The sequence below is a fragment of the Antennarius striatus genome, chromosome 3, assembly GCF_040054535.1.
Source record: "Antennarius striatus isolate MH-2024 chromosome 3, ASM4005453v1, whole genome shotgun sequence".
In the NCBI taxonomy this organism is placed as follows: domain Eukaryota; kingdom Metazoa; phylum Chordata; class Actinopteri; order Lophiiformes; family Antennariidae; genus Antennarius; species Antennarius striatus.
The window spans coordinates 3,501,048-3,516,275 of NC_090778.1; the positions used below are offsets into that span (position 1 = coordinate 3,501,048).

At 40.1% G+C, this 15,228-nt stretch overlaps 1 protein-coding gene across 2 annotated transcripts in view; it reads left to right on the top strand.

Moving 5' to 3' along the window:
- Positions 1 to 7,364: 7,364 nt before the first annotated feature.
- mamdc2a (MAM domain containing 2a) overlaps positions 7,365 to 15,228 on the top strand; it is a 31,551-nt gene continuing 23,687 nt past the window's right edge. The window contains exons 1-2 of one of the 2 annotated variants that reach the window (XM_068311963.1): positions 7,365 to 7,812; positions 7,971 to 8,099. In XM_068311963.1, coding sequence (XP_068168064.1) covers positions 7,785 to 7,812; positions 7,971 to 8,099 — 157 coding nt within the window. In that variant the 5' untranslated portion in view covers positions 7,365 to 7,784. The remainder of the gene's footprint in view (positions 7,813 to 7,970; positions 8,100 to 15,228) is intronic. The other variant, XM_068311962.1, reaches the window with a different exon arrangement.

Sequence of the window (15,228 nt, forward strand, 5' to 3'; positions counted from 1 at the left end):
ATGAAACATAAACGTCACATGGATCTAAAACAACTTCCGGGTGACAAACGAGTTCTACGGAAACCCGGAGGGGCAGCGTACGCAAACCAGAGTAGGGTCTGTGGAATGTTTCATTCTCTGTATGGCTTTTATTATGACGCAATATTTTGGAAGTAATACCAAGAATATTTTAGCTTGTTAAAACTATAAAGTGTTTTAGATTTTAAAAAAATATGTGAATCAATTTTCACTTGAATCATAAAATACGAATTGATTTTGTCTGGTATTTTAACGTTCACTTGTTTTTAATCTTGATCTTGTTCCTTTTCTTCTGGTTATTATTATTATTATTATTATTATTATTATTATTATTATTATTATATTGTTATTATTTGCAGTAGCAGTGGTTGTATAATCACTAGTAGTATACAGTGACACACATTCTAATTCCATGTGACTTTTTACATTCTGTGACTACTGCAGTGTATTTGTTATGCTTGTTATCCGGGTCATGACGTTCTTTAACAGCTAAATCATCAGAAGCAACTAAACTTCCATTTGAGTTTTGAAGACGCTGCACATCTTGTCCAAAGGGCTTCATGAGACCTAAGTGACTAGTGGGGAGTTTCAGGAATCAAGTTTTCATAATTTTCACTGTACACAACATTGTCGGGTGTGTCAACTGTTACAGTGTCACCTTAATGATTCCCAATGTATTAACAACCAAAGGGAGTTTCAATCGGTGAAATTCCAAATCAGATATTTAGGTTTAAAGAAGCGTCTTAGATGCGGGCTGAAACCCGAAATAGAAGTCCAGTTACTTTAGATTCAAAAATGTGGATTACATGTTGAGTACAACCAAAACCTTTTCCTGTGCCGCAAGACCTGAACTGAAAATAAAATAACTCAGGGGCAGACAAACAAAAGGGGCAGGAGCTTCCGTAAAAACTGTTTAACCTACTGCTTAGTACACAGTAAAGGTTGTCAGCACTAAGGTTTTGGTTTTGATCCGAGTACAGGCTCCAATCTGGAAACCTCAGAACACCTGGTATTTATTCCCCATGAATTGATTCCAGCATGGAACTCACCCTAGAACTACTCTTCTGTTTATAAATGGAGCACAGCTGTTACCTGAAGCCTGTGCAGTCGGCCCAAAAAATGTAAATCAAGAGAAAAAATGTTCATAAATCATTATCATCATTTATGACTTTTTTTTTGTCTTGTCTTGTAACACTAGTGCTGTTGAGTGATGCTCTGCAGGAAGTCAGTCAGTAGAGCCAAGGGCTCTAGGGATGTTTTGAATCATGACAATGCAATGGAACAAAAAAGAAGTTTGATTTTGGCCCAACATGAACTTTCAGATGTGCTTCCATGGTAACAAGAATGGTTGTCAGGACAATCACCAGCTCTACATGCGTGTCAATGTCTCCTAGTAGGTATATCAAAGAAAAATCAATGGTAAAAGGACCAGAAATGCATCATTTGTCATGAAAATGTGACAAATTTACAATGTAGCCATTAAAAACAACACAACAAATTCCTTTTATTTATTTTTTTCTACTCTACACAAAGTATATCTGTCGGATTGCTGTCATAAAAAAGCTAGTTTCATACAAAATATTAGATTCACATTATTATTTCGTTTTGCACTGCTCTACATGCAAATTTAGGTCTTATCATTGATATACGTGATTATACATTTTATGGACTGTCTCTTGAAAATTGAGAAAAATGTCAACGTCCTCAGAAACATTAAAAGTCAATCCTGGATCTGCCACCAGTGGGATCTTGTCTGTGAGTATATTCCAATACTTCAGGGTGCCAGCCAGTGGAAATTAGTTCATTAATTTCTCCATAATCCTGCTAAAATGTAGACAGAAAGAAAACAAACAGATGAAAACAACCTGGAGACACTTGGTGCTTGACAGTTTTAAACCCACTGTACTGCACTGAATTGTTTAGTGGTGATAAATGAGTCTGTGCTAGAAGAGTGGAGGATATTCCTCCATGGAAACCTACACCTTCCCTTCCAGCTGCCTGATTCTTCCTTAAGCTGGAACTCCAGCTGTGTTTTGTTTCAGTCTATGATTGATTTAAACCGCTCCAACACGACAAAGTTCAAGTACCGATTAGGGCTCGAGTTCAGTAAGCCGATAGTAAGTGTATAAAAAATTCTTACAAACAAATTGCAGAACAAATAGATTGGTTTTTTTTAAGTTATCTAAAAAACTAATGATGATAATGTAAAAAGTCAACTAATAAACAATAAAGTTCATTGAATTAGCACAATAAAATGAAGAGTACATTACATTTAGCGGTAAATTTAAGTAGTTTTTCACACATTTCAAGGAGTGGTTATGCACTAATAATAATTCTGCACTCAAGTGAAATGTCGTTGTATTTTAGATGAGATGAGACGAGATGCTTTCTTTCTCACATATAGTTAAATACAGCGCAAGGTAACACAATTTTGAGACATCCCGGAGGAGTAGCCCATACAGATTTTAATGACTTACAGGTTATATTGTATTATATGAATGAATAAAGGAATAAGACATGTTCCTCTTATCAAGAAAATTTCATTCATTTTCATTCAGCTGTTTGACTTTTCAAGTTTGCAGAGACTGATTCAAAAAACCAGCAAGGATAAGAGTAAAAAAACAATAAAAAACAGTAAGAGTGACAAAGATTGATTTTTAAAGAATATGGATTATATTTGCAACATCCAGTAGGTCTTCAGCCTACCAGGTAGGCAGCTTTCCATATTGCATCATGACCAGGTGAATTTGGAATGTTTTTTAAAATGCTTGGCGTGCTGATAGACTTTATCAATGCAGTCCGATCCACTGAAATGGTTGAACCCCTCTGGGGTTGGAAGTCTGAAAGATGTTGTAACTCAACGTCGACGAAAATGTGAATGTTTCCCAACACGACCATCAATCAACAATGCTTTCTTTTCTCATGCTAACCACACTGGCCTTTTAACTATGACCACAACCATGCTGAACCAAATTCTTTTGGTCTCTAATCCAGCCCAGACCTGAACCAAACGGATGACAGCTCCAACAACAGTCACATGAATAATTCCTAAACAGTGCTAGCACTGCTGCCAGAAAAATGTCCTGCTGATGCTAATTTTATCCCATCAGAAAAGACGGGTTGTTTCAGAGTGAACAGCGGTTGAACTTTGAAGGGTTGTGGAAAGGATTGGATTGAAAATCAGAACATGAGCCCAATCAAATTTGTCCAATGAGGCCTCAACTAAAGATCTAAGGTGTCGGTTCAAAATTAAAAACCAAATCAGAATTGCCTGAACTGATAAATAAATTAATCCTCTTCCTCCTCAGTCAACACAATTTATCTCCCAAAGGTTCACAAGAGTTTAGTCTACTGTTGTCCATCCCAGAAAGAAAGCTGTTCCTTCAACGCTCATAGGCACCTGTTGGGTCGTACACACACACACACACACACACACACACACACACACACACACACACATACACACGTGTACATCTGAAAAGCAGATAAGACATGATAAATACATTTCCCGTAGCTACAAACCCAGTTATGGTTCAGATATCCGGGGCAGCAGAGATCTGGGATCCGTGACCCCTCTGGTTTGCACAAGGAAGTTGTGGAACTTTTCCCAGAGCAAATCCAGTGCCTTTACTTGAAGTCAGACTTGAATGGATCCATCTGCTTGTGGTCCAGTTCCTGGCATACGTAGTGGTTCAGGTGGTGGCCTACATTGTCTACCAGCTGGTTGGTTGGACTACGGCTGAACCGGACAAACACTGTCAAGCCTGGGCTTCTGAGGAGAAGCTCGCCATCAGCTTCATGATGTGTTTAATCGTATTGATGTAAGAGGGAAAACAGCTTGATAGCTGTTCAGCCTGAATCAGCAGACTCTCTGAAGTTATTCTAGATGAGCTGGCAGCCCAGGAGCTCCTCCTGGACCTGGATGCCCCCATTGCTTCCCGCATCCATAGTAACAATCATCCCCATGAGCAGAGAGCCAGTGCTGTTCTCCATTAGGTTTGTTTCCCACGTCTGCAAAAGCAGGAGCTTCGCCTGTTGTTTCATCTCAAGGTATAAAAATGTCAAGGATTATTTATTTTTTCATTACAACACAGGGAAATAAATGACATTTCCATAGAGATGAGATAACAAGGTCTGAACCTTCACTTAAAAACACAGTGTCCACCCATGTGTTCCACCTGGATGGTCTCAACTGATTCGTGCTTATGTCTTGAGTTGTGCAGTCAATCATAAAGAGTTCATCCTGATCTCCTCATTCACTGCCAGACTGAAAAGTAAAAGGAATGATTTCTACCTGTTTTTACTCTCTCTGAAGAGTAAAGGATAACATTTAACGCAAACCTTTTTTTTTTAATGTCAAGCTGACTCAAAAAATTTGTGTGATAATTCAGTTCCAAAATATAAAGTGAAAGAGAACATAAAATAACGTAACACATACCACATAACATAAAGGAACATAAAAAACATTAAAATAAGTATGAGTATACTGTAATCCTGGTAACGTGTCACCAGGCTGCTACAACTGTGTCTCATCTGGAAAGTGGATGAAAGCAGTTGGCAGTAGCAGAGACATATAGACAAGACAGGGCAGACCCCCCCCCCCCATCTGTTCAGGAAGTCGCAGAAATACTCACTTCCTGTAAGTAAGAGTATTCTCATGTGTTAAAATGTTGAATAAAACCTGACTGGTTGCCCAAAGTCTGTAAATGGTTAAATGATGACAGGGTAATGATTAAAATGTGTTTAATTTCCTGTATACATGAATCCTAATGGGAATCAGCATCAGGATGTTCAGAATTATAAACCGGCTGTGAAATAAATAAATTAAAAAAAACATTTATAAAAGAATGAGTAGTCAAACTTAGACTAGAATGTATAAGATGACATGTGAAGTTTCTAAAACAACTGTACTTGAAAAGTTCTCTTAAGCATAATTCTAATTTGTAAATAATTTTCTTGTAAATGTAAAAATACTGTAGAACACTTGGTAACCAGCAACGCTTCATTTTCAGGCTGGATCTGGTGCTGATGATGTTCTACTCATTCATCCGTAGAGTTTATTTGAGAGGTTTTTTTCATAAACAGTAACAACAAAGAGGTCTTGTTTTGCTCATGCACATTTTCTTGTATGTGTTTGTTACTATGCAAAAACGATTGGAGGGATTCCATGAATTTGGTGGATGGAGAAGGAACCATTGAAAGAGGAAGGAATGTTTTTCATTCTTCTTCAGCATTATGAAACTGGATGTTTTTGACATTTTCCCTGATTATGCAATAACCACTGAACCGATCTCTACTCGGTTTTTTGTGGAGGTAAAGGAAGTGTCCTAGAGAATCTAAAGAGATGTGTGCACGATGGTGTGAGTTTTGTAGAGGTATGTGTTCCACTGGGTGCCATTCTATTAATGCAGTGCAAATTTTGTGCTTCAGATGACATAATGAGGCTCCAGGAATATTGTACAGCATAACACAATAAAATTATTCAAATAATTCATACGACAGAGAAATATTACATTATTTATTCTTTACATTCAATTCGTGTAACGAAAACAGAACATTTAAGTTAATGTTTAATTTTTCCTTATATTTGAGCGATGACTGTCTTGACCAGTCTAGCAAACACATACAGGAAATATTTAATGGGCTCACAATAGGAGTTTGACATTTGTTTCCAGATACCTGTATTCCATTACATCACAGGTCTTGACGATTGCAAAAACTCTAATCCCAGTTTATTCCATCACACTAATTGAACTCAGCTGAATGAATGCTAGAGCGTTGTTCAAGATCCAAACTGTGTCATCATTTCAGTTTCACAGTTACGTCATTATATTTGCATCTAAGAAGCAGCACTAACTTTCGTCACTAAGCTGAAGCAGACAGTAGTATTTTAAAACTAACCATGTCCAGATGTGAAATGTGTTTCCACAGCTCTGAGTACATCCTGCAGGGCCCACATACTGTATGTTTTAAAATAGGCGTTTCATCCTTTGGAAAAATCAGTTTCTGACTCAGGAAATAGAGGAACATATTCTTCAGTTGATCCTAATTCGCTTATATAGTCATGAGACTGCTCGTATTTTACAGGGTTGGTTTTGACATCTCACAGCCTTCATCTATGACAACTTGCATAATGCTCAGTTGCCATGGGGTTGTCATGGAGATGCCATGTGATAACACAGAGGAAGGTAATCAGCCCAGACGCTTTAATGTTCATTTTCTCATAGACCTTTCATTCTTTATCGCTAACTGTAGCACACACATGTACAGTACATACTCTACACACGCATTTGGGTTGATTACATAGCTGTCCACCAGAGGGCACTGTGGATACTGAAAATGGCCTTGTTCTGCACGTCATGACCACTTATCCATAGAATTTAAGGAGTATTACTGTCATAAAGCAAATTATAGTCGATTCATTGGTTTGGGGGTTGATTTCACTTATTTATTATCATGGAAAGGTATTTAAATCTATACTCATTCTTCCTTTGTAAAATGTTTAGTTGAATATCAAGATTAAAATCTTAGACCTAGAAACACAGTATAGTTATTGAATTAGTGTTATTTCTGAACTTAAACCAAATTATTTTAGGATTTCTGTGAAATCAGTGAAAATCTCTCCTTTGTGTGGTCATTCTTCTCTTAATGTTTATTTTCTTGTATGCTAGCTACTGTTTTGTGCTGTTCATCAGTGGACTGGTACCGGTCCATGGGTCCGCACAGAACGAATACGTACAGTAAGTCATATTATTCCCATTTTATTTATTATCTGACTATGAGCAATGTTTTGTTTTGGAAAATGACTGGATTCTCACCTTCACAACTGTCACTATTGATGCTTGTTGAGATGCTTGCCTCAGTCACATGACTACTTATTTAAAGGCAGATTACATTACTGCTAAATTGAAACTTCCAACTTAGCACAACGAACAAAAAACAAACGTTGGTGTGACATTACAAGGACGCTGCTAATAAAGTTGCATACACATTGGATTCATGTTTATTGTTACTTTTTTTTTTTGAAAATCTTTTTCAAGCTGTATTATTTTATTTTGTTGTTTTTAGCCACTGCACCTTAAAGGCCGCTCCATGAAAATATTGTCAGATCTCACTGCATTTACTCACCTGATTTAGAGGCTGTATTTAGAAAAATAAAATCTGAGAAAATGAAAAAAAAAAATTCTGAAGAGAAGAGGTTTCAGTGTGCAGTGGAAAGTATGTACAATTTATGTGTTGCTGATGATCATCCCACTAGTGTGGAGGCAGGACAGAATAATCCAGCCCTCATAGTGAGGAAGTCCTAAACAGCAGCGAAGTGTAAAGGGGGGGTGGACTCTCCCAGAATCCAGTTTACATGGAAACATCTTACATTTAGGGAAAGGTTAAACATCAACATATTACTTATACGTATGTTCTGTATCCTCATCCTCTTTGGAAAGACTCTTCATTGATCCAAACATACTGTATTAGTGTGGTTCCAGGGTGGTCGAGGGGCCCCGGGCCCGTCTGGGTGCGGCCCTGGCTCCTCGGTGCCACAGAAGCGCGGCAGCGGTGGGCGGAGAGACGCTGAGACCTGAGCGGCCGCTTCTCACCCCCGCCCCCGGGAGCTTCATTCATCTGCACGGATAAACACTCCATCTCTCTCGCTGACATCGTAACAACATGTGAAAGACAAGCAGTGAAGAGTGCTTGGTCCTGAGAGAAAGGGAGACGATCAGGAAACTACAGAGAGAGAAAGAGAGATCCCAAAGTCTGGAGAAACGATGCGCACCGTCCGCCTCACCCTCCAGGGTAAGTCTTGAATGATCCATCAGTTGTTTTTGCCACTAATTGTTTAACACTTTAGTCAGTTTAGGAGGCGGTAAAGTCTAACAAGTGTCTGAAAGCACAGACAACTTCTGCAGACCTGAACTGTGCAGCTCGGATGCTGCTGTCTGTGCCTCTTGCAGCGCTGCTACTGTGCGGATTCCTCAGGGCGCAGCAGCAGCTGCTGCTGCCCGGGTCCTGCAACTTTGAGCTGGGCACCTGCGGCTACACATCCGACCCAGAGTACAGCAGCTGGAGCATGAATGAAGAAGGTACAGTGTCACCCTGACCTCTTTTCACAGAAATGTGCTGACTAGCCATTGACTGTTGCTGTGTTACTCGGACTGACTTCTAAATACATCTTGGCCACATTTGAGGACAGACAGGATGTACTGTCCTGGAAGCCCGGGTGTGTCCACAAGTGGAATTTGGGTGGTCGTTGTGCAGGAGTTGGCATGAAATACACATGTAGACATGTTGGCATGGCATTAAATACTATCTATCATTTAAACGATAGCAATGTTGCTCTGTAGAGAACCAGCAGAACATTTGTGTTTTGTTTGCTCGACCCAAACCACCCATCCACAAAACTTTTGCGGATATCAGCTTGGTGGTTTTAGAGTGCCCTGTGATCCATATTGGGAAATACATTTGAATTTGTCATATTTTGATTATGAATTAGATCCACACCAAATGGTGCATGGTTCTAGTCAATGAAAGGTTCCTTGTGAATCAGTTTTCCATACAACGGAATATTGCCTGCCAAGATCTTTACAAAAACATCTTTTAACAAAAGTACTTCATGATACTGAAGAAAAAAGCCCCAATGAGAGCTTCTGTTACATGTAATGCGTCTTTTTTTGGGCCAACACATTAACTTTGGTTCAAACATGTAAACCTGCCAGCAGGCAAACCGGCTAACCAACCAACCAACCAACCAACCAACCAACCAACTAACCAACTAACTAGCCAACCAAGTCACCAAACAAGCAGACAGTAGACAAATCAACTAACCAACCAACTGGCAACCACCCACCAACCAACCAACCAACCAACCAACCAACCAACCAACCAACCAACCAACCAACATACCAACTAACTAACCAACCAACCAACCAACCAACATACCAACCAACCAAACAAGCAGACAGTAGACAAATCAACTAACCAACCAACTGCCAACCACTCACCAACCAACCAACAAGCAAACATTAGACAAACAAGCAAACAGTAGACAAGGCAACTAACTAACTGACAACCACTCGCCCACCAACCAATCAATCAATCAATCAATCAATCAATCAATCAATCAACCAACTACCCAACAAATCCAACCAACAAACTAGAGTAGTACCTTGACATACGAGCGACTCAACGTATGAGATACAATCCATCACTCGGTCGACATTTTTGTTTGATCTACAAGAGAAAATCTGAGTTACAAGTCTTTCTTCAGGACCACTGCTAGTTGGAGGATGGATACAAGATCAGCTGAGACCGAGTCTTGTACTTTCCCAAACCCCTCTATAATTACAGGGGTTGGGAATGGATTAAAATGATTTAAATTATTTTAAATGGGGAAAATTTGTTTAAGTTACAAGTTGTTTGACTTACGAGCTCAGTCACGGGACGATTAAACTACTATCTCAATGTAATACTATAACTGACACAGATGAAAATAAAACCTCTTTATTTTCACAAGTTAATAACAAAGTGGGACCAAACAAATATTACAAATAAACAAGTACTAACTCCCATCCTTTTTTGTTTAAGCCCTCACAAATGATTTGTTCATCCAAAAAAGTACACAATAGAAAACAATGCACTGTTGTAGTGTCTGACAGATTTGAATGGTTGACGCCTCCTCCTCCGTTGTGTGGTGGAGAAACTGGTAACCATTATGTAAACACTCATGCTCAGATTTTTAGCAGTGTATAGTAAAGATGAAAGTAATACTAAATATAGGGCACAATCACTGCTTTGGCCAGTGGCCACTGTGAGTCCAGCTGGATCAGATAAGAATGACATGAAATAGCGCTCCTCCTTTTCAAATAGGGCTTAAGTTGCATTTTGGATCATGACTGATCCAACTAGTTTCACAAACTCCTACTCATACATTCTCTGTTAAACTGAGAAATAATGTGAGCACAGAAAAACAGTTCCCCTTCGGCCAAACCGCACAAGCTACAGTGGAGCTCCAACAAGTCAACAAAATCCTTTTAAATACAGTATATACAACATGCATAATTCGTACAAAAATAGAGGGGTGCATCATGTCCAGCAAACACAAAGACGGATAAATTTTCACCTACATTATATAACAAGAATCAAGACTGCAACGTCCTGCGAAGGGTAGGTCAGGGTACCCTGAAAGTAGTACCTGACAAGTACTGGTTCAGGGTACCCTGAAAGTAGTACCTGACAAGTATGGTCAAAGCTTTGTGTTGCTTTGTGTTGTCTTTCAGCGCATAGCTTTGACCATAGATCAAAGCTAGTGCATAGGTAGATCAAAGCACTAGCTTCATGTCACTAGCTTTGATCTGTGGTCTTACACTGGCCTTCATGTAAGTCTTGTTGGTTAGTCTGAGAGAGTCAGTGGTGTAGCAGTCAAATGAAGATCACTCCTCTCATCATCCATGTTATTGGGGGAGTTTTGCGGACATGCGTTCCTACGTTAGTGGTCATTGGGATGTTTTGATTCTCACTTTGAATTGGGTCGCTGTCCTCAGCGTGGTCTTCCTATCTGCACTGTCCTGCAGATAATTAGAAGTGGGAGCCGTCCCCTTAGGCTCGGAAGCTTCTGCTGCGTCTCCTTCATTACTGCTTTAAAAGCCCACTACAGGACTTGCCCTGCTGTGATTCTTACCATTGCTCAGGCCGCTCTGATGCCACGCTGCCAAAGCTGCAGTGTTTGTGAGGTGATGGGTGATGGCTTCGTGAGGTACTTTCTGATAAAAAAAATTAAGAAATCGACAAATCGAACAAGTAAGCATGAGGTGGGAGGTAGCGAGTGTGTCGAGCTCTCTTCTTGGCCTCTAACTACCTCTGCCAAGGAGACTATATGATTCTCTGGTACAAGCACAGTCTGGTGAGCATCTCAAGATGCCAGCAACGTTTACACCACATGTCTACACAGTTATATTGCAAAGACACTAAATACTAAGCCCTTGCATTCCCATAGACATCCAATGGCTTTAGCACTGAGCATTATGATAGTAAAGTACTTTATAAGAAGCAGTCAGTGTCCCTGTTAGGTCATTGAACCTAAAAACAACAGTTTGACCTTCATGGTATCAATAAATGACCTGAAAAACTGCTCCTAGATTCTGGGTAATCTGATATTAGGAATGATTATTAGTAAGATAGTTATTCTAGAAAAACTATATTCCACTAATGGTGGTTTTCTTCAGGATCTAGATCAGTAGTGTCACCACTCAGTCACCAGACTGAGACAGCACTGTTTCTACAGTCTTGATCTCAGTTCAGTCTGTATGGTTAGTACTTGTCATGTAACAGCAGTTAATTTTCTATCAACCCACCATAAATATAGAAATTATGGGTCTGCACTATTACTTGAATCCAGATGTGGCTGTGTTGTGTGGTAGAGCTCATGGAGATGTCATTGTATCATTTTTGTCCAGAATTGTTGACGTAATTTATGACATGTAATTCCCTCAATCCCATAATGTTCAAGAATCCTTTAAAAACATTCCGGATCAAGACTACGATCCAAACCTCCACCAAAATCTAATGGATTGGCATTCATTAAAATTCTTTACATATTAACTAACCCTTTGACCTGATAGACAGACCACGGCTGAAGGTGGAGTAGTATTTGTATTAAAACAGAGAGCAGTAATCTTGTGAGTACTGTATGACATAAGTTGCTAACTGAGTTTTGGGAAATTTGATGTTTAGCAAGTTATTTGTTGTAGCAGCAGTGACTTCCAACTAGAATCTGACTGCACTGCACAGAGACCATACAGAGGTTACATTTCAAATTATTGGGATTATGTAACCCAGGTAACGTGCTTTTTCCGTGGCCTGTGTTGTTTGTGCTCATGTTCCTCTTGCTTTCCCCTGTTGGAGTGGAAGAGTCACGTGGATTTGTACTTATTGTCATATGAATAGTAATTTTGTAAACATAAGAACATAAACCTTTATGCATCATATTGCAGTAACAGTTGTTAGGTAAGTGCAGTGCTGTAGCAATGAGAATCTTTAAATGGCTCAAACACACAGGAGAGAAAAGCCACAATATTCCAGGGTAGCTGTGTTTCCGCTGACAGACCTTCCAGCCAGACAGCAGTGAGGCTGGCTCTGCCCTAGTTTAATGTTTGGGTTAAGAAGGAAAGGAGCAGGATATAAATGGTTGAAAATTGGACATCCAAGGTTAAACCAGAGAGCCAAATTTGTTGTTAAATTTGGTGCTTAGAAGGAAATCAGATTGAACAGGCTGCTTGAAAGTTGTCTTTTCAACTAGCTGCAGCACATAGAATTCATGTGGTTGGAGGCAATACTGATCACAGCATACTTTTATTAATTTTTAATAGAGATTTTGGCATTATTTTTGAAATATAAAGTAGTATTAACACAATATTGTGATAACTGTCATTACTAACATTTTTATTTAGGTTTTTACATTACAGTAATTCTTTAGGCATTCCAAATTTAAATCCCAACTTCTCGCAAAACATCTTAACATGATTCTTGTCTAGTCCTGGAGTCTATTACCTGGTATTTAGACTATAGTCTTATAAAGTTACATTACATCTGGCACTGGAAATGTGCTTGATACTGACATTTAGTACAGTGCATACATCACCAAGGAAGTCAACATCTTCTTCTTCTTCTTTTCCTTTCGGCTTTTCCCTTCAGGGGTCGCCACAGCGAATCAATTTCCTCCATCTAGCCCTGTCCTTTGAATCCTCTTCTCTCACACCAACTACCTTCATGTCTTCCCTCATTACATCCATAAACCTCCTCTTTGGTCTTCCTCTAGGCCTCCTGCCTGGCAGTTCAAAACTCAGCATCCTTCTACCAATATATTCACTATCTCTCCTGTGGACATGTCCAAACCATCTCAGTCTGGCCTCTCTGGCTTTATCTCCAAAACCTCTGACATGTGCTGTCCCTCTGATGTACTCATTCCTGATCCTATCCTTCCTGGTCACTCCCAGAGAGAACCTCAGCATCTTCATCTCTGCTACATCCAGCTCTGTCTCCTGTCTTTTCTTCAGTGACACTGTCTCTAGACCAAACAACATCGCTGGTCTCACCACAGTTTTGTACACCTTTCCTTTCATTTTAGCTGAAACTCTTCTATCACACATCACACCTGACACTTTCCTCCACCCGTTCCATCCTGCCTGGACACGCTTCTTCACCTCTTTTCCACACTCTCCATTGCTCTGGACTGTTGACCCTAAGTACTTCAAATCCTCCACCTTCTTGATCTCTTCTCCCTGTAACCTCACTCTTCCACTTGGGTCCCTCTCATTCACACACATGTACTCTGTCTTACTGCGGCTAACCTTCATTCCTCTCCTTTCCAGGACAAACCTCCACCTCTCTAGCTTCTCCTCCACCTCTTCCCTGCTCTCACTGCAGATCACAATGTCATCTGCAAACATCATAGTCCATGGAGATTCCTGTCTAACCTCGTCTGTCAGCCTGTCCATCACCATAGCGAACAAAAAGGGGCTCACAGCTGATCCCTGATGCAGTCCCACCTCCACCTTGAACTCCTCTGTCACACCTACAGCACACCTCACCACTGTCTTACAGTCCTCATACATGTCCTGCACTGCTCTAATATACTTCTCTGCCACTCCAGACTTCCTCATACAATACCACAGTTCCTCTCTCGGCACCCTGTCATAAGCTTTCTCCAGATCTACAAAAACACAATGCAGCTCCCTCTGGCCTTCTCTGTACTTCTCTATCAACATCCTCAAAGCAAATACTGCATCTGTAGTACTCTTTTTCGGCATGAAACCGTACTGCTGCTCACAAATGTTCACTTCTGCCCTTAGTCTATCTTCCACTACTCTCTCCCATAACTTCATTGTATGGCTCATCAGCTTTACTCCTCTGTATTTGCCACAACTCTGCACATCTCCCTTGTTCTTAAAAATGGGCACCAGCACACTTCTCCTCCATTCCTCAGGCATCTTCTCACTATCTAAGATCCTGTTGAACAACCCAGTCAGAAACTCTACTGCCACCTCTCCTAGACACTTCCAAACCTCTACAGGTATATCATCAGGACCGACTGCCTTTCCACTCTTCATCCTCTTCAATGCCCTCCTCACTTCATCCTGACTAATCTTTGCTACATCCTGGTCCACAACAGTCACCTCTTCTAGTCTTTGTTCTCTCTCATTTTCCACATTCATCAACTCTTCAAAGTACTCTTTCCATCTTCCCATCACTCTACTGACACCTGTCAATAGACTTCCATCCCTATCCTTAATCACCCTAACCTGCTGCACGTCCTTCCCATCTCTATCTCTCTGTCTTGCCAACCGGTATAGATCAGTCTCTCCCTCCTTACTGTCCAACCTAGCATACAAGTCATCATAAGCTTCAACGGAGTCAACGAAGTCAACATACTGTTCCTAAATAAAAATGACATATTGTGATCCATCAGATCTAAATTATTATCTGAATCCTCTCCTCAATCAGATGTCAGAGCCATAAATCTTTATGATGTTTTATGCAACATTTAATGCAAAATTTCCTTAGATAATAGCAACAAATGTTTCAGTAAAGGTAATGGTATACACATGATAAAAGGTTTCCTGGATCAGAGTATTTAACCCCATCTGCTCCTAAATTTAATAAGTTATTTCCTGATCCATGGACCAGCCCTCCGCTGAGTTTTATAGTTCTGGGATATTTATGGAGCGAGCCTAGAGCTGAGGAAAATGGGATGCAGCAGCTGCTTCTTCGTGTCAGAAAGAGCCAGTTGAGGTAGGGCTGGGCATCTAATTAAGATGCCTTCCCTTCGAGGTTTTCTGGGTACGAACATGTGAGAGGAAACACGGATGCTGACTCAGACATTTGCTGTAGAGATCACATATCTGTTGTGGATTCGTAACACCTTGGAATTCCCCAAGATGAGATGGAAAGTGTTTCTGGAAAGAGAAACAACTGGAGCACCAAAGTTTTGCATGTTGCCATCATGAGTTGATACTGAGTTGATCCTGAACACTTTTAGAATATATACCATTATACAAATATATCACAACTGCTGCACACTCGACTTGCCCTAAGTTCACTTCACTGATTTTCCCAGTTTATGACATCAAACTTGTTGAATATTGGACCACCATTGAATTTCTTTACACTTTTCAGCCATGAATGAGAAACGACATGAGCTTAACTAATCTCCTCTAA